Source organism: Nerophis ophidion, linkage group LG07 (assembly GCF_033978795.1).
Source record: "Nerophis ophidion isolate RoL-2023_Sa linkage group LG07, RoL_Noph_v1.0, whole genome shotgun sequence".
Taxonomy (NCBI): Eukaryota; Metazoa; Chordata; class Actinopteri; order Syngnathiformes; family Syngnathidae; genus Nerophis; species Nerophis ophidion.
The window spans coordinates 63,675,484-63,694,393 of record NC_084617.1 but is presented as its reverse complement, the minus strand read 5'-3'; the positions used below and the strand labels follow the sequence as shown (position 1 = coordinate 63,694,393).

Sequence of the window (18,910 nt, the reverse complement as noted above, 5' to 3'; positions counted from 1 at the left end):
AATTATTTGCCTTATTAAAGCGGCAGAAGACGCTGATTAAAATTTCATCGCATCGCCGTCTTTTTTTTTTTTCCTATTTCTGCCTTCAATACATCATTCCAATGTGGGAAACACTGAACGGTGGAAAGATGGGGAGAGGGTCTTCATCCGCTTGCTTGCAAATGAGAGAAATAACAACACAGATTTTTCTTTTTTTTTGGTTTCTCCTACTTTGGAGAAACAACATTAGACAAGGGTGGTATATACCGTTTTCCGTTCGGGCTCCAGTACTCTGGAATGCCCTCCCGGTAACATTTCGAGATGCTACCTCAGTAGAAGCATTTAAGTCTCACCTTAAAACTCATTTGTATACTCCAGCCCAGGGGTGTCAAACTCAAATACAGAGTGGGCCAAAATTCTAAACTGAACAAAGCCGCGGGCCAAAGTTGAACAACTTAACCTTTTAATAGGGACCCAAACAAGTTTTGCATTGAATATTGAACAAGCAAGGCTTATATAACTTTATAGTGTCATGCAAAATCGAGTTTTGTTGGTAGCGGGGGTGTATATTGTAGCGTCCCGGAAGAGTTAGTGCTGCAAGGGGTTCTGGGTATTTGTTCTGTTGTGTTTATGTTGTGTTACGGTGCGGATGTTCTACCGAAATGTGTTTGTCATTCTTGTTTGGTGTGGGTTCACAGTGTGGTGTAACAGTGTTAACGTTGTTTATACTTTGGAGAAACAACATTAAACAAGGGTGGTATAGACCGTTTTCCGTTCGGGCTCCAGTACTCTGGAATGCCCTCACGGTAACATTTCGAGATGCTACCTCAGTAGAAGCATTTAAGTCTCACCTTAAAACTCATTTGTATACTCCAGCCCAGGGGTGTCAAACTCAAATACAGAGTGGGCCAAAATTCTAAACTGAACAAAGCCGCGGGCCAAAGTTGAACAACTTAACCTTTTAATAGGGACCCAAACAAGTTTTGCATTGAATATTGAACAAGCAAGGCTTATATAACTTTATAGTGTCATGCAAAATCGAGTTTTGTTGGTAGCGGGTGTGTATATTGTAGCGTCCCGGAAGAGTTAGTGCTGCAAGGGGTTCTGGGTATTTGTTCTGTTGTGTTTATGTTGTGTTACGGTGCGGATGTTCTACCGAAATGTGTTTGTCATTCTTGTTTGGTGTGGGTTCACAGTGTGGTGTAACAGTGTTAACGTTGTTTATACTTTGGAGAAACAACATTAGACAAGGGTGGTATAGAGCGTTTTCCGTTCGGGCTCCAGTACTCTGGAATGCCCTCCCGGTAACAGTTCGAGATGCTACCTCAGTAGAAGCATTTACGTCTCACCTTAAAACTCATTTATATACTCTAGCCCAGGGGTGTCAAACTCAAATACAGAGTGGGCCAAAATTCTAAACTGAACAAAGCCGCGGGCCAAAGTTGAACAACTTAACCTTTTAATAGGGACCCAAACAAGTTTTGCATTGAATATTGAACAATCAAGGCTTATATAACTTTATAGTGTCATGCAAAATCGAGTTTTGTTGGTAGCGGGGGTGTATATTGTAGCGTCCCGGAAGAGTTAGTGCTGCAAGGGGTTCTGGGTATTTGTTCTGTTGTGTTTATGTTTGTCATTCTTGTTTGGTGTGGGTTCACAGTGTGGTGTAACAGTGTTAACGTTGTTTATACGGCCACCCTCAGTGTGACCTGTATGGCTGTTGACCAAGTATGCATGCATTCACTTGTGTGTGTGTGTGTAGAAGCCGCATATATTACGTGACTGGGCCGGCACGCTGTTTGTATGGAGGAAAAGCGGACGTGACGACAGGTTGTAGAGGATGCTAAAAGCAGTACCTTTAAGGCACGCCACCAATATTGTTGTCCGGGTGGAAATTCGGGAGAATGGTTGCCCCGGGAGATTTTCGGGGGAGGCACTGAAATTCGTGATTCTCCTGGAAAAATCGGGAGGGTTGGCGAGTATGAGAATTAGCGTTCAATGCATTGATACTGCGGCACCGCCACTGTATAATACCGGCGGGCCAGCTGTAATGTTAATTTATTATTGCCTCAAGGGCCAAATGAAATTACACGGCGGGCTAAATCTGGCCCGCGGGCCAGAGTTTGACACCCATGCTCTAGCCTTAAAATAAACCTCCTTTTTAGACCAGTTGATCTGCCGCTTCTTTTCTTTTTCTCCTCTGTCCTCCCCTCCCTTGTGGAGGGGGTCCGGTCTGATGACCATGGATGAAGTACTGGCTGTCCAGAGTCGGGACCCAGGATGGACCGCTCGTCGGGACCCAGGATGGACCGCTAGCCTGTGTATCGGTTGGGGACATCTCTACGATGCTGATCCGCTTCCGCTTGGGATGGTTTCCTGTGGACGGGAATCTCGCTGCTGTCTTGGATCCACTTTGAACTGAACTCTCGAGGCTTTGTTGGAGTCACTATGGATTGAACTTTCACAGTATCATGTTAGACCCGCTCGACATCCATTGCTTTCGGTCCCCTAGAGGGGGGGGTTGCCCACATTTGAGGTCCTCTCCAAGGTTTCTCTTAGTCGTCATTGTCACTGGCGTCCCACGGGGGGGGGAGGGATTCTCCTTGCCCACTGGGTGTGAGTTTTTCTTGCCCTTATGTGGGTTCTTCCGAGAATGTCGTAGTCGTAGTGGTTTGTAGAGTCCTTTGAGACATTTGTGATTTAGGGCTATATAAACATTGATTGATTGATTGATTGATTGATGTACCGTATTTTTCGGAGTATAAGTCGCACTGGAGTATAAGTCGCACCGGCCGAAAATGCACAATAAAGAAGGAAAAAAACATATATAAGTCGCACTGGAGTAAAAGTCGCATTTTTGGGGAAATGTATTTGATAAAACCCAACACCAAGAATAGACATTTGAAAGGCAAATTAAAGGCCTACTGAAACCCACTACTACCGACCAGGCAGTCTGATAGATTATATATCAATGATGAAATATTAACATTACGGCCGCTTTAGTTTACTAAATTGCAATTTTAAATTTCCCGCCAAGTGTCCTGTTGAAAACGTCGCGGAATGATGACGCTAATGTTGACGCGTGCTTGTGACGCTATTGGTTGTAGCTGACATTTTATCCCAGCACTACTCACAGCTAAAAGTCGTCCGATTTAATCGCATGATTACACAGTATTCTGGACATCTGTGTTGCTGAATCTTTTGCAATTTGTTCAATTAATAATGGAGACTACAAAGAAGAATGCATCTGGGGGAAAGCGGTGTTTCTTTGTTTGTTATGAAGCTTTAATATGGAACAGAGCGGTCAAGCGAACATGTTTCTTTACCACATGTCAACCAGCAAGTTTCGGTGAGAAAATTGTGGTAATAAGTTGGCTCTTACCGTAAACATGAGCGGAGCTTGTGTCGTTCTTCCTGCAGCTGCGACTTTCTTGGCTCCTCCATGGCTTCACTCAGAGACACTGCCGGTCACCACACCCCTCCGACTTTCAAGTATGACTTTATAATCCCACTAAAAAACTAGTAACACAATAATCAGACAAGGGATTTTCCAGAATTATCCTAGTAAATGTGTCTAATAACATCTGATTCGCTCCCACTGCCCCCGTCTTTTTTTTTTGTAGTCCTTCGCTATTACTATCCTCATTCACAAATCTTTCATCATCGCTCAAATTAATCGTCACTTTCTCGGTCAGAATAGCTCGCGCTGCTGGTGTTCATGATTGTAATCAATGTGCAGATGTAAGGAGCTCTCACACCGGTGACGTCACGCGCACATCGACTTCTACTTCCGGTACAGGCAAGGCTTTTTATTAGCGACCAAAAGTTGTAAAATTTATCGTCGATGTTCTCTACTAAATCCTTTCAGCAAAAATATGGCAATATCGCGAAATTATCAAGTATGACACATAGAATGGACCTGCTATCCCCGTTTAAATAAGAAAATCTCATTTCAGTAGGCCTTTAAAATAAATAAAGAATAATGAACAACAGGCTGAATAAGTTATATGACGCATAAATAACCAACTGAGAATGTGCCTGGTATGTTAACGTAACATATTATGGTAAGAGTCATTCAAATAATTATAACATATAGAACATGCTATACGTTTACCAAACAATCTGTCACTCCTAATCGATAAATTCCATGAAATCTTCTACGTCTAGTCCCTTACGTGAATGAGCTTAATAATATTATTTGATATTTTACGGTAATGTGTTAATAATTTCACACATAAGTCGCTCCTGAGTATAAGTCGCACCCCTGGCCAAACTATGAAAAAAACTGCGACTTATAGTCCGAAAAATACGGTATTTTCACCTGAGTCTCAACCCGATAGCTCAGTTTCAGCTCATTTTATTACCTATTCTGTATTATATGTGTTTTATGTTGCACGATTGCACCAAGAACATGTCCTAGTTTGTGAACCCGTTCTCAAACAATGGCAATAAACAAAAAAAAAAAAAATATTCGGATCTGATTCTGAATGATTTCTATACATAGATGTATAAATTTAAGGCGCACACACAGCAGCAATACAGGCTTTTTAATTACTTAGAACAGTGGTTCTCAAATGGGGGTACACGTACCCCTGGGGGTATTTGAAGGCATGCCAAGGGGTATGTGAGATTTTTGCAAAAATAATCTAAAAATACTAAATTGGCACTAGTGTGTGAATGTGAGTGTGAATGTTGTCTGTTTGTCTGTGTTGGCCCTGTGATGAGGTGGCGACTTGTCCAGGGTGTACCCCGCCTTCCGCCCGATTGTAGCTGAGATAGGCGCCAGTGCCCCCCGCGACCCCAAAAGGGAATAAGCGGTAGAAAATGGATGGATGGATGGAATCTAAAAATAGCAACAATTCAAAAATCCTTTATAAATATATTTTAACAAAATATGAATGTAAGTTAATTAGCTGTGAAAAAAAATACAACAATGCAATATTCAGTGTTGACAGCTAGATATTTTTGTGGACATGTTCCATTAATTTTGATGTTAAAGATTTTTTTTTGTGAAGAAATGTTTAGAATTAAGTTCATATATCCAGATGGATCTCTATTACAATCCCCAAAGAGGGCACCATAAGTTGATGATTACTTCTTTGTGTAGAAATCTTTATTTATAATTGAGTTACTTGTTTATTTTTCAACAAGTTTTTAGTTATTTTTATATCTTTTTTTCCAAATAGTTCAAGAAAGACCACTACAAATGAGCAATATTTTGCACTGTTATACAATTTAATAAATCAGAAACTGATGACTTAGTGCTGAATTTACTTATTTATCAACCAAAAATGCTTTGCTCTGATTAGGGGGTACTTGAATTTAAAAAAAATGTTCACAGGGGGTACATCACTGAAAAAAGGTTGAGAACCGCTGACTTAGAAAATAAAACACCTAGCAACGCATGCTATTGTCGAGCGACAGCAATGGACAGCCAGACTCTTTTCAGCGTCCATGCACTCACAAATGATCGGTCATTTAGTTGTCCACATGTAATGTGTACAGAGTAAATGAACATGGTGGTGTCTATTGTCCCAGGAGGAAACACTAGAGCTAATGAAATAGGGACCTATAAATAGCAGAGTCATTACCGAGAGAGGACTTGCTTTGCCCCAGTCTTTCACTCGAGACCTCCTTGTACTAAAACATGCATGGTAGCTCGCCCGTCCAAAGACTTTGGGAGTTAGCACATTGATACTGCGAAAATATTTAAAAACAAATTCAAAACAGCAAGCTAATGGAACATTACGCGCTCTGCGGAAACATGAGTCATTTTTTTTCCTTTTGAGTTGAATAAACATGTTTTTGTTCCCCCTGTGTGGGAAGTTTTTTTAAGAAACCCATTTTTTAATGTATAATGGTATGTAGTCGTAATGGGGGAAAAATGCAACCAAAAAATGTGTATTTCTTTTCAAGAAGCATCTGCAGTTTCAAAACGCTATTAGGGTCAAAATATATCAATTCTTCAAAGTGATCTATTTATACCTGGACTCTGATTTTGAACTTGGGTAACACTTTAGTATGGGGGACATCCATCCATCCATCCATTTTCTACCGCTTATTCCCTTTTGGGGTCGCGGGGGGCGCTGGCACCTATCTCAGCTACAATCGGGCGGAAGGCGGGGTACACCCTGGACAAGTCGCCATTCCATCGCAGGGCCAACACAGATAGACAGACAACATTCACACTCACATTCGACATATTCATCATTAATTAGTTGCTTATTAAAGTAACAGTAAAGAGTAAAATAAAGAAACTTAATTTGGAGTTATTTTTTATTATTATTATTATTGGAGTTATTTATAGGGGACGGCGTGGCTCGGTTGGCATAGTGGGCTTTCCAGCAACCTGAAGGTTCCTGGTTCGATCCCCACCGTCTATCAACTTCGTGACGACCCTGGTCTTGCTCAAGGAAGACCAGGGTTTCCCACACATTCATTTATTTGTGGCGGCCCGCCACGAAAAAATTACGGCCGCCACAAATAAAAATAAAAAAAGTAAAAAAAAATGTTTTTAAATATATATATATATATATATATATATATATATATATGTATATGTATATATATATATATATATATATATATATATATAATTTTATTTTTTTTTCTTTCGGCTTTTGACTCGCTCGACCGCTCATAAAAGCAATGGGACTCTGTCTGTGAATGGAGCTTGTAGTTACATATTATATAAATATATTAATATTATATAAATATGTATATAAATATGTACATAAAGGGTTGTGATTATCTTCCAACTCCGCAATCTTCTTGGTCATCGCCGCGGCCCCCCAAACTCCCACCAAACCCCCCTTAACCCCACCTCACCGCCGCCCGACCACACCACCACAAATAGATGCCTGACCTGTGGGAAACACTGAAGACACTCCACCCTTGCTCCTGATGGGCCGTGGTTAGGGCCTTGCATGGCAGCTCCCGCCATCAGCGTGTGAATGTGTGTGTGAATGGGTGAATGTGGAAATAGTGTCAAAGCGCTTTGTGTACCTTGAAGGCAGAAAAGCGCTATACAAGTATAACCCATTCACCATTTATTTGGACACTAGGGGAACATTTTAAAGGTTAGGGTTAGGATTAGGGTTTGGATTAGGGTTAGGGTTGGGGTTGGAGTTAGGGTTAGGATTAGGGTTAATAATAAACAATAATTTGGAGGTTATTGAGGGAAGACTCTTAGTAAATGGCTTACTGGTTGTATAATAAGGCCATGCATAACAATGCATTAATAATAACTTAATAATGACTAATTAAAAGTCAATGTGTTACTAAGTTGCATGTTAATAAGCAACTAATTAATGGTAAATATGCGTTCCCCATACTAAAGTGTTACCTGAGCTTGAACTTGAAGTTTGTAGTATCACTAGTTCCAGCGACAGAGAGCAAGTGGAGACTACGGAGCAGCCCCACGCCGACTCGTTTCAATCAATCCTGCCTTTTTGCATCCCAAGCAGCCTCTGCTGGCTGCCAACGCCTGAAGATAACTATTTCACCACCTCTGTCATGCCTAATTAACAACTCCGACAGTACAATACAGAAATTTCACAATTAACCTACTAAAATATTGTTGGAGGATGCTAATTGTTATGCCGGTTGCCATAAAGACTCATTTGCATAACGTATGTGCAAAAAAAAAAAAAAAAACAATTATGAGCTGTTGCTCGCGCAGGAGCCCCGCGGAAAACGCTTCCAGCGACAGAGAAGGAGGGCAAGAGAGAGAGAGGGAGGAAGAGAGAAAAGATGGCTGCAGATGGTGAGACACCACTGGATCATTGTGCAAAAGGCAGATAGCAGCAGTGCAAAGGCATCTATATATACACAACACAAAAGCATTGAGCCTCCCAAATGAAACTGATGTATTCTTTGTTTTGTTATATTCCCGGTGCCCTCTTTCTTTGCCTGGCTTGCTTTCATTTCCTTTTTTGGGGGGGGGAGGCTGATGGGGAATCAGAAGGTGTTTGGGAGCTTGCGTAGATAATAGCCATATCTCCCCGTGTCCACATAGAGGGGGGAAGCACATGCGGCCCCGGCTATTGAAGACGGTCCGGAACCCAGCTGTGTGTGAGCCATCGGGCACAACACTATCTAGTCACTGCAGCCGCATCACCGGGGCTCCCGGACAAAAAAAAAAAAAAGCAGCCAAAGTCAATTGTCTTTGCCGCTGAATAGCTTGCTGTTCTCTCCTGTGAGGGCACTGGAGCTTTTTTCAACAGCAGCCAAAAAAAAAAACCCACAAAAGCAGAAGGAACGTCACATCGCTTTGCTACGTGGTTTTAAGCACAGAAATGGATGCAAATAATGAAAAAAATAACAATAGCCCATTTGATTGGAATAAGCAGCCTCATTAAGTGTCAGGTAACATTGCAATGAGTGTTCCCGGCAGATTTCAAAAATGCTTATCTCCTTGCGCCTAACTCTATTTGCCGCAGGTAATGCTTTTAGTCCGCCTTGCTCGTGGTTAATTACCGCCTCATCCTGGCCTGTGTTTAGTTAACGCCGTCTCCCCTGCTCAGCATCACATACAGCATAGAGTCAATAAGCGTCCCTGAAAGCATCTTTTTGCAGAAAGCCATCCAAACTTGCGAATGCGGTCGTCACTTAACTCGCTGTCTGGCCGCCCTTTTGCGGATTGTTTTTGAAAGCGGCCGGGTCAAAGGTCAGCAAAACAACAAGTCAATACGCCAAGCCAAAAGCAGCGCGACCATGCGGCTGAGAGAGCTGTGGAGAGGACTAAAGCCCCTCAGTGGCGCTCCGTGATTTAGCCCTGTAATAGTTCTGTGTAATCTCTTTCTATTGATTAAAGCTCACCTCAAAGAGGAGTCCTGCAAGACAACCTCTCTTTTCCTGGTCCGAAATACCATATGGAGGTAATCTTTCACCTTTGTTATTCTTGCCTCTCCCGCTGCTGCTGCTGCTGTGAGCCACTCGTCCAAGCATGAAAGCAAGACAGCAGGTTAAAATAAACCCAGCGAACAGAAATAACTGCAAAACTCATCTGAATGCTTAGGCAATTTTCCGTGAAAATATATATATATATATTTATATATATATATTGCATGCATCTGTATATGTATATTTATACGTATATATATATATATATATATATATATATATATATATATATATGTATACAATATATTAAGTTAAAAAGTTAAAGTACCAATGATTGTCACACACACACTCTTGGTGTGACGAAATTATTCTCTGCATTTGACACATATATATGTATGTATGTATGTATATATATATATATATATATATATATATATATATATATATATATATATATATATATATATATATATATATATATATATATATATATATATATATACACACATAATATACACACATATCCATCCATCCATTTTCTACTGCTTGTCCATTTCAGGGTCTATATATATATATATATATATATATATATATATATGTATGACATGAATGTGCCTTTTGTCCTAAAATTCAGAAAGGGATAGAAACTGACATTTTTGTCGGTACGGCACAAACCGTTGTACCGAAAGACAAAGAACGTTTCTGACGTGACTTTTATCTGAAAGCAAACCCAAAGAAAGTCTACATGCGGGTGGTCCTAAAAACACTCCATTTGGTGACAGGCAAATGACTTCATGCTGCTACAAAATCTCTCTCTTTTTTTTTTTTTTTTTTTTGCATTATGCTTGATTACCATATTAAAGTGAATGAATACTTCTAAGTCATTAGCCATGTAGAATAACACTGAAGCTCAAGAAAAACAGTTAGGCAAGAGTCTGGAAGTTTTAAAAGTTGTTTTTAGTACAGTGAAATTATTATTATTTTTAAAATTATATTAATAACACTTTGGAATTTTTATTAATTATAATTAATCACAGGTTATTACTTACTTGCTTAATCTAAATTATCTTTAAAAATATCCCAATATTTGGGCATGATTGCAAATTGTATCATCACAATGACATTCAGTAACATTGTTTTTGAAAAAGGCTTATATCTGCATGCACTACATTTATTTGCTCAAAACCTGGTAACAGTTTAATGTAAAGTCCAGTCAGACCGCATTTTTTAAATTAAATTTGCCAGCAAACACACCAGTTGGAGTCTCTTTAGTAACGTATGCATTGACCTGATCACTGACCGTAAAACAACCCTTACCACTTTTCAGGTTAAGGAGCATGCATGGTCAAAATCAATTGTATGGTTAATCTATGCATGTACATGATTAATGCAATATTTTTTTGTGAATTAACAGCCTTTCTTTATTAGGTCTCACTGTTGCGTAAATGCAGCTTTTAGAATGGTTTGCATTCAATGCAAAATATTATATTTCCACTAAATGAGTTCCTATAGCATTTGCTCTTATCCATTACATCCTGGGATCGCTTTCAGTTCCAACATTCCAGACCATATCCTATAGCTAACATACAGACCCCCGTGTGTCATGTGAGGGGACATGAAAAGGGCTACGGATTCCCTCTGAGCGATGCTACACGGACCAGTGAAAGGTGCACTGTGTGCTGCAAAAACAAGGCGGTCAACAAGGCCACCGCACCAGCTGAGTTCTGTCACTGACTCCCAACCACAGGTTACCCATGCACAAACACACTCATAACACCTGCACTTGTTTACATGCAAAAAACCCATGAATACAACACAAGCATCTATCATTTTTTCATCTGCAGCCTATTTTTGAGTTCCAGTTAAAACTGCTGTGCTTCCTTCGTGTAAGTGTTCATTAAAAAAATTCCAAGTGCGAGGCATTACATGAGTAGTAAATGTAAAAATATGTTTGAAAGTTAATATAAAAGTCATTTACAAGTATTTATTGCACAATTAAAGCTGCATCGCTTCTGCCTTTTTTTTCCTTTTGCTTTGTCTTAACAGCTTAGCGACACAAAGCATGAGCACCTTCAGCTCGACTATACTGTATTATACCGACCCTCTGTCTGCCTCTGTGGCCGCCACCTGAGTAGTGTGGGGGGGGGGGAGTTCATAAACTTTTATGATCTCCCCCGAGCCAATTTCCTCATAAACCGCACAAAGGTCACAAATCTGACAAGTTATCAGGTTGGCTAAAATGACTCCAAACTCACACCGTTGTTTGCTTCCAATGCTTCTGAGAAAATGCAGTTAAGTAAGACGCGATAGTTGATCATGTTTTTTGGCAAAAGCAGTGCAATTAGAGTAACCATGCAAAATGTAAGAATGTTTTTTTTCAATAAAAAAAGTGTGTCTGCTAAAAAAAAAATGCCAGATGAATTTTGAACTTTGTGAAAATTGTCCAGTGTAGCAGCTTTTAAAATTTGCTCAGAAGGAAAACAGTGTGAAAACTTGTGACAATATCTACTTCAGACATAATATATATATAAAAAAAGTTTATATTGCAGTATTCATGCATGACAATGTGTGCATGTTTTGCGATAATCTTGAAACTACCACAGAAAACTGCCGTGTGAATAGTAAAAAGTAACTTTGTCAACGTGGCAGCTTTTAACGCTCGCTTGGAAACAAAAACGCTGTGAAAAATCTTGTGACAACATCAATGTCGGATATTATAATAAATTATGTTTCCATTGAAATATGCATGAATGACAATGTGTGCATTAGTTGCTATAATTTTGGAAACTATAGATATCAGTTGTACCAGAATTAAAAAAAAACATAATTAAAGCACAATGCGGTGGTTACTTTATGTAGAAAAATTTAATCATAAAAAATACAATAGCTGTTTTCAAACATATTTTTGCACTGCTTAAGCTGTATGATTTAAAACTTGAAGCAAAATGATTTGCTTTTTTTTTTTTATCAAAGCAATTTGGGCTTAAATGATAGAGATACACCTACCCATTTTAATTGAATACAAAATACACATTATGCATAGAAAACGACTTCGGTGACACACGGTCGTATTTAACAGCGTGACTAATTAAACCGGTCATAGGTTGCCCGTGACCTGGACTGCAGTCATTCCTCTCAATGGGAGGCAAGACGAGAGTGTGTGTCTCTCTGTGTGTGTGTGTGTGTGTGTGTGTATATATACAATATGATCATAAGACTGGTTTTGAAACACAACAAACAAACTCTTACCTGTCTTTTCCTTGATTTCGCAGAGAACGCTGAAGAGTGCTGGTTTCATTCTGTGACAGTTGAGTCCATGTTTCCTGTTTCAGTATAAGACAAGATAACATATTGATATAAGTTCACTGATATGTCACTTTATGCATTATTAACTATAAACGACTCGCAGAAGTGTATGCATAAGGTAACAACAACAACACTTTATTTACACTGTTGGGCCAAACTATTATAGGACTAAATGCCTATAATATGATGCGTTCAATAAACTTCTGGAAATCACATATACACAAACTTTTTTTTTTTTGAACACATGGCTTAAAATATTGTCACATGTGCTGGAGGTTTTATGAGGCGCTAAATACACCTGATTGCCCATAAACGCACCCCCCCTCCAGCTCTGCTTTTTACGCATTAACTGACAATGACAATCTTGCAGGGAGTTACTAAATCATATAAAACAACCAACTTTGCTTGCGCCTCGTCCAGGCTTTGGTCGGTTATGGTCATAATTTGATGAAGAATGTCGCCAATGTCTTGCTTGCGTCCGTCTCCGTCCGTGCCGTCGTGTCCGTGTGGAGGCGGCAGGGCCATGCCCCCTTGCACCGAGTGGCCGGCCAGACTGACGCCGCCGATCGACTGCATGATGCGGGCTTGATCGTCCATCGGTGCCGCTAAAGAGTCCGCGCACTGGGCCACGCAAATTGAAAAACTCATATATACGAAACGGGCTGGAACAAGTGCCGGAGACAAGGGAGATGCAACGGCAGTGTGGTCCGAAACACACACGCTTTAAAAAAAAAAAATAGCAGCGGTGTTGACGCGTAAATGTGTCCAAATTACGCGCGGTCCAAAGTGTCAACACTGGAGACGGCGGTTGGAGAATATTGCATAAATATTACTATTTAATGCAGAACTTCTCTGTCAAAACTGCCGATAGTTGTCCATCTTATCCAGCACGAATCTCCACGTTATTGTGTCTTTTTTTTTTTTGTGTGTGTGTGGGATTTTGCTCCTTTGGGTGATCTCTCATATATTGGCGCTCCGGTGCATCGCTCACAAAAAATGTCCACAAAAATCGTCCCCGGCAGGCAAAAATATCCAACGCTGCAAATATTTAAAAAAAATTAAAAAATATATTTTGTCTTAAAAAAAACGGTAGTGTCCAATGTGTTATGATAGTAAAAAAAATGTGCAAAAAAAAGTTGAGATTTCTGCTTAAAAAAAAAAGAAGAAGAAGAAGATCGGGTTAGAAATGAATAAAGACGCGCCGGGGTTACAAAAGCGATGCTCCAAAAATAGAAATACAAAAAAAAAAAAAAAAAAAGTATCTCACCTATAGCTAGAATTTATGAGGTGCAGCCTGTGCGCCTGTGTGTGTTTTATGTTGTTTGATAGTGAGCGATTGACAGCGTGCCAATGCCACTCACTCAGTGCAGACGTGTCAGAGCGAGGCAACACGAGGGGGAGAGCAGCAGAAAAAAAAAAGAAAAAATACACGCGCAAAAAAAAAAAAAAGAAAAAAAAAGAGAAAATGCACGCCCCGCCCTGCAGAGGAGGAGTCTACGTTCCTGTCAAGCAGCGGGGAAATAATAATAATATAAAAAAAAAAAAAGCCCAAAAATGTTAGGCGCGCGTACTTCGGCTGCTGATATTGATGAAAGCGCGAGCGAATCTGCGGGAAGCCGTTCACGTGCGCGCGCAGCTATGTGCGCATCCCCGCGCGGTAATCAAGATTTACTCCTGCGGAGCCAGCCAGGAAAATGCATAATGAGACTTTTTTTTTTTTTTTTTTTTTTTAACGCAGTTTGATGTAGAGCAGCGGCGCGCTCTCCTGCTAAAGGCTTTTTTGGGGGGCTCCACACACTATGGGCGAGCGGCGGACATGTTTATATGATTGCCAAGTCAGGGGCCGGCTCCACCAATCCACGTCGAGGAAAGGACCGAGAGTGACGACGCGCGCGTCCTATTGCTTGGCGTGATGCGTGATGGTCCTAAACCCACCCACTCAATCCCTCCGTCTTCACGCCGCTGCCCCCTCCTTCCTGCACAAGAGGAGGGGGGGGGGAGGATGGCAACTTTTGATTGGTCGTTGCTAGGAGCGACATCCATTGCACAAAAGCAGGCGGCGCTGCTCGATGCTCCTCCGCAGTTGCCATGGCAGCAGACACGTTGTTGGGGCTGCAGGATGCAAAGGCAGCGATTACACTGTAAGACAGGGGTGTCAAACTCAAATACAGAGTGGGCCAGAATTTAAAACTGAACGAAGCCGCGGGCTGGAACAAATTAATCCTTTAATAGGGACCCAAACAAGTTTTGCATTGAATATTGACCAAGCAAGGCTTATATAACTTTATAGTGACATGCAAAATCGAGTTTTAAATAATAATAATGAAAAAATATCAATGGCATATCAAATAAAACAAAAATACAAATTGAATGCTTTTTTTCGGAGGTGGGTTTGGTGGTAGCGGGGGTGTATATTGTAGCGTCCCGGAAGAGTTAGTGATGCATTGTGTTAATGTTGTGTTACGGTGCAGATGTTCTCCCAAAATGTGTTTGTCATTCTTGTTTGCTGTGGGTTCACAGTGTGGCTTATATTTGTAACAGTGTTAGAGTTGTTTATACGGCCACCCTCAGTGTGACCTGTATGGCTGTTGACCAAGTATGCCCTGCATACACTTGTGTGTGTGTATGAGCCGCATATAGTATGTGAGTGGGCCGTGACGCTGTTTGTATAGAGCAGGGGTGTCAAACTCAAATACAGAGTGGGTCGAAATTTAAAACTGAACGAAGCCGCGGGCTTGAACAAATTAATCCTTTAATAGGGACCCAAACAAGTTTTGCATTGAACATTGGCCAAGCAAGGCTTATATAACTTTATAGTGACATGCAAAATCGAGTTTTAAATAATAATAATGAAAAAATATCAATGGCATATCAAATAAAATAAAAATACAAATTGAATGTCTCTTTTCGGAGGTGGGTTTGAGTTGGGTCGGGGTTTGGTGGTAGCCGGGGTGTATATTGTAGCGTCCCGGAAGAGTTAGTGATGCATTGTGTTAATGTTGTGTTACGGTGCGGATGTTCTCCCGAAATGTGTTCGTCATTCTTGTTTGCTGTGGGTTCACAGTGGGGCGTATATTTGTAACAGTGTTAAAGTTGTTTATACGGCCACCCTCAGTGTGAGCTGTATGGCCGTTGACCAAGTATGCCTTGCATACACTTGTGTGTATGTATGAGCCGCATATATTATGTGAGTGGGCCGTGACGCTGTTTGTATAGAGCAGGGGTGTCAAACTCAAATACAAAGTGGGTCGAAATTTAAAACTGAACGAAGCCGCGGGCTTGAACAAATTAATCCTGTAATAGGGACCCAAACAAGTTTTGCATTGAATATTGACCAAGCAAGGCTTATATAACTTTATGGTGACATGCAAAATCGAGTTTTAAATAATAATAATAAAAAAATATCAATGGCATATCAAATAAAATAAAAATACAAATTGAATGCCTCTTTTCGGCGGTGGGTTTGAGTTGGGTCGGGGTTTGGTGGTAGCGGGTATGTATATTGTAGCGTCCCGGAAGAGTTAGTGATGCAAGGGGTTCTGGGTATTTGTTTGGTTGCGTTTATGTTGTGTTACGGTGCGGATGTTCTCCCGAAATGTATTTGTCATTCTTGTTTGCTGTGGGTTCACAGTGTGGCGTATATTTGTAACAGTGTTAGAGTTGTTTATACGGCCACCCTCAGTGTGACCTGTATGGCTGTTGACCAAGTATGCATTGCATACACTTGTGTATGTGTATGAGCCGCTTATATTATGTGAGTGGGCCGTGACGCTGTTTGTATAGAGGAAAAGCGGACGTGGCGACATGTAGAGAACGCCAAAGGGAGTGCTTTTATGGCCCGCCCCCAATATTAGTGTCCAGGTGGAAATCGGGAGAAATTCGGGAGGGACACTGAACTTCGGGAGTCTCCCGGGAAAATCGGGAGGGTTGACGAGGATGAGTATTAGTGGTTAATGCGGCGTTACAGCGGCGGGCTAACTCTAATGTTAATTTGATATTGCCTCACGGGCCAAATGAAATTACACGGCGGGCCAAATTTGGCCCGCGGGCCAGAGTTTGACACCCATGGCCCACGGGAACAACACATTTGGTTGGGAGAGGGCAGGGGGGGGTCGTTGGTCAAAGTTCATTATCAATCCTACTTATTTCTTGTGCATTATCCTTTTTTCAAAACTTAATGTAAATCCCCACTCCAAAAAAAAAAAAAGTCCCTCCCTGGTTGAAGTCTTACAGCATGGGTGTCAAACTCTGGCCCGTGGGCCAAATTTGGCCCGCCGTGTAATTTCATTTGGCCCGTGAGGCAATATTAAATTAACATTAGAACCGGCCCGCCGCCGAAAAGAGGCATTCAATTTGTATTTTTATTTTATTTGATACGCCATTGTTATATTTTAATTATTATTATTTAAAACTCAATTTTGTATGACACTATAAAGTTATATAAGCCTTGCTTGTTCAATATTCAATGCAAAACTTGTTTGGGTCCCTATTAAAGGATTAAATTGTTCAACCTCGGCCCGCGGCCTCGTTCAGTTTTAAATTTTGGCCCACTCTGTATTTGAGTTTGACACCCCTGCCGTGGGTGCATCAGGGCCCGAGCACCCACCTGGGATTGATGGCAACTTTCAATCTTTGAAATTATTTTTGATTAATCAATCTTGTTGTTAAAGGCCTACTGAAACCCACTACTACCAACCACGCAGTCTGATAGTTTATATATCAATGATGAAGTCTTAAAGGGGAACATTGTCACAATTTCTGAAGGCTTAAAACCAATAAAAATCAGTTCCTAGTGGCTTATTTTATTTTTCAAAGTTTTTCTCACAATTTTACCCATCACGCAATATCCAGAAAAACGGCTTCAAAGTGCCTGATTTTAACCGTCGTTATATCCACCCGTCTATTGTCCTGTGACGTCACTGCGTGAAGCCACCAGAGACAAACACGGCGGATAGCACAGAAAGGTATAGCATAGTAGCTCGGATTCAGACTCGGATTTCAGCGGCGCAAGCGATTCAACAGATTATGCATGTATTGAAACGGATGGTTGGAGTGTGGAGGCAGGTAGCGAAAACGAAATTGAAGAAGAAACTGAAGCTATTGAGCCATATCACGACAGACAGCAGCACGGGAGGATGCGCGGACGAATTCGGCGATCGCCTTCTAACCAACGATTGGTATGTGTTTGTTTGGCATTAAATGTGGGTGGAGGGAAAGGCTGGATACAAATATAGCTACAAATGAGGCATAATGATGCAATATGTACATACAGCTAGCCTAAATAGCATGTTAGCATCGATTAGCTTGCATTCATGCCGTGACCAAATATGTCTGATTAGCACTCCACATTAGTCAATAACATCAACAAGACCTAGCTTTGTGATTTCGTTGACTTTATCGTTGGAAATGCAACTGCTTTGAGTGTCGCAGGATATCGAACATTCTTGCCATCTTTTTCGTAGCATAGCTGTCGTCGGTAAAGTGTGCAGAACAAACGAGGGACTTTCGCATCTTTTGACCATTGTTGCAACTTGAATCCGTCTCTGTTCGTGTTGTTACACCCTCCGACAACACACCGACGAGGCATGATGTCTCCAAGGTACCGGAAAACAGTCAAAAAACGGAAAATAACAGAGCTGATTTGACTTGGTGTGTGTAATGTGTTTGAGAAAATGGCGGATTGCTTCATGTTGTGACGTCACAGGTGAAAGAAAGGTCATTGCTCCGACAGCGAACAATTGAAAGGTGTTTCAATCGCCAAAGTCACCCTTTTAGAGTTCGGAAATCGGTTAAAAAACATATGGTCTTTATCCTGCGACATCAAGGTATATATTGACGCTTACATAGGTCTGGTGATAATGTTCCCCTTTAACATTGCAACACATGCCAATACGGCGGGGTTAGTTAATTAAATTGCAATTTTAAAATTTGCGCGAAGTGTCCTGCTGAAAACGTCAGTATGATGAAGCGTGCGCGTGACGTCTCGGATTGTAGCGGACATTTTTTTCCAGCCCGACCCGAGCTATAAGTAGTCTGCTTTAATCGCTTAATTACACAGTATTCTGGACATCTGTGTTGCTGAATCTTTTGCAATTTGTTCAATTAATAATGGAGACGTCAAAGAAAAAAGATGTAGGTGGGAAGCGGTGTATTGCAGCTGCCTTTGGGAACACAAAAACAGCCGGTGTTTCCTTGTTTACATTTCCGTAGGTGAAGCTTTAATATGGAACAGAGCGGTCATGCTTCCCGACCACATGTCAACCGGCAGGTTTCGGTGAGAAAATTGCGGTAATAAGTCGGCTCTTACCGTCGACATGAGCGGAGCTTGCGTCGTTCCTCGTGCACCTGTCAAAGAGGCAGCTGCGTGGCTTCCCTCAGAGACACTGGCGGTCACCACACCCGTGATTACACCGCTCTGACTTTCAGGTACGACAGTATAATCTCACTACAACACTAGTAACACGATAAGTAGATAACATGATAAGCAGATATCTACCATCCCCAGCATGCCCACAACACTCGTAACTTAGATCTAATAACAGGTAAACATCGTCTACTGGCTTGTACCGCTCACAGTGTTGTATGCAGAGGACCAAAGATTTGGAACCAGCTTAATGAGAGCCACCCCGAAAGGGAATAAGCGGTAGAAAATGGATGGATTAATGAGAGCCATTCTCCAACTTCAAAAAGAAACTGAAAACATACCTATCAACCACCTATCTCTAATGCCTCATGTGGGGTAGTCTACTGTTGGGTTTTGCATGGTTGTATGAATGTATGT

General features: G+C 41.1%; 1 protein-coding gene across 9 annotated transcripts in view; it reads right to left on the bottom strand.

The window, feature by feature from the left end:
* pbx3b (pre-B-cell leukemia homeobox 3b) overlaps window positions 1-13,537 on the bottom strand; it is a 183,853-nt gene extending 170,316 nt beyond the window's left edge. For 3 of the 9 annotated variants that reach the window (XM_061906850.1, XM_061906857.1, XM_061906852.1), the window contains exons 1-2: window positions 12,530-13,537; window positions 12,073-12,152 (exon numbers count right to left, since the gene is read on the bottom strand). In XM_061906850.1, coding sequence (XP_061762834.1) covers window positions 12,073-12,152; window positions 12,530-12,777 — 328 coding nt within the window. In that variant the 5' untranslated portion in view covers window positions 12,778-13,537. The remainder of the gene's footprint in view (window positions 1-12,072; window positions 12,153-12,529) is intronic. The other 6 variants (XM_061906851.1, XM_061906853.1, XM_061906858.1 and 3 more) reach the window with 3 other exon arrangements.
* Window positions 13,538-18,910: the final 5,373 nt, after the last annotated feature.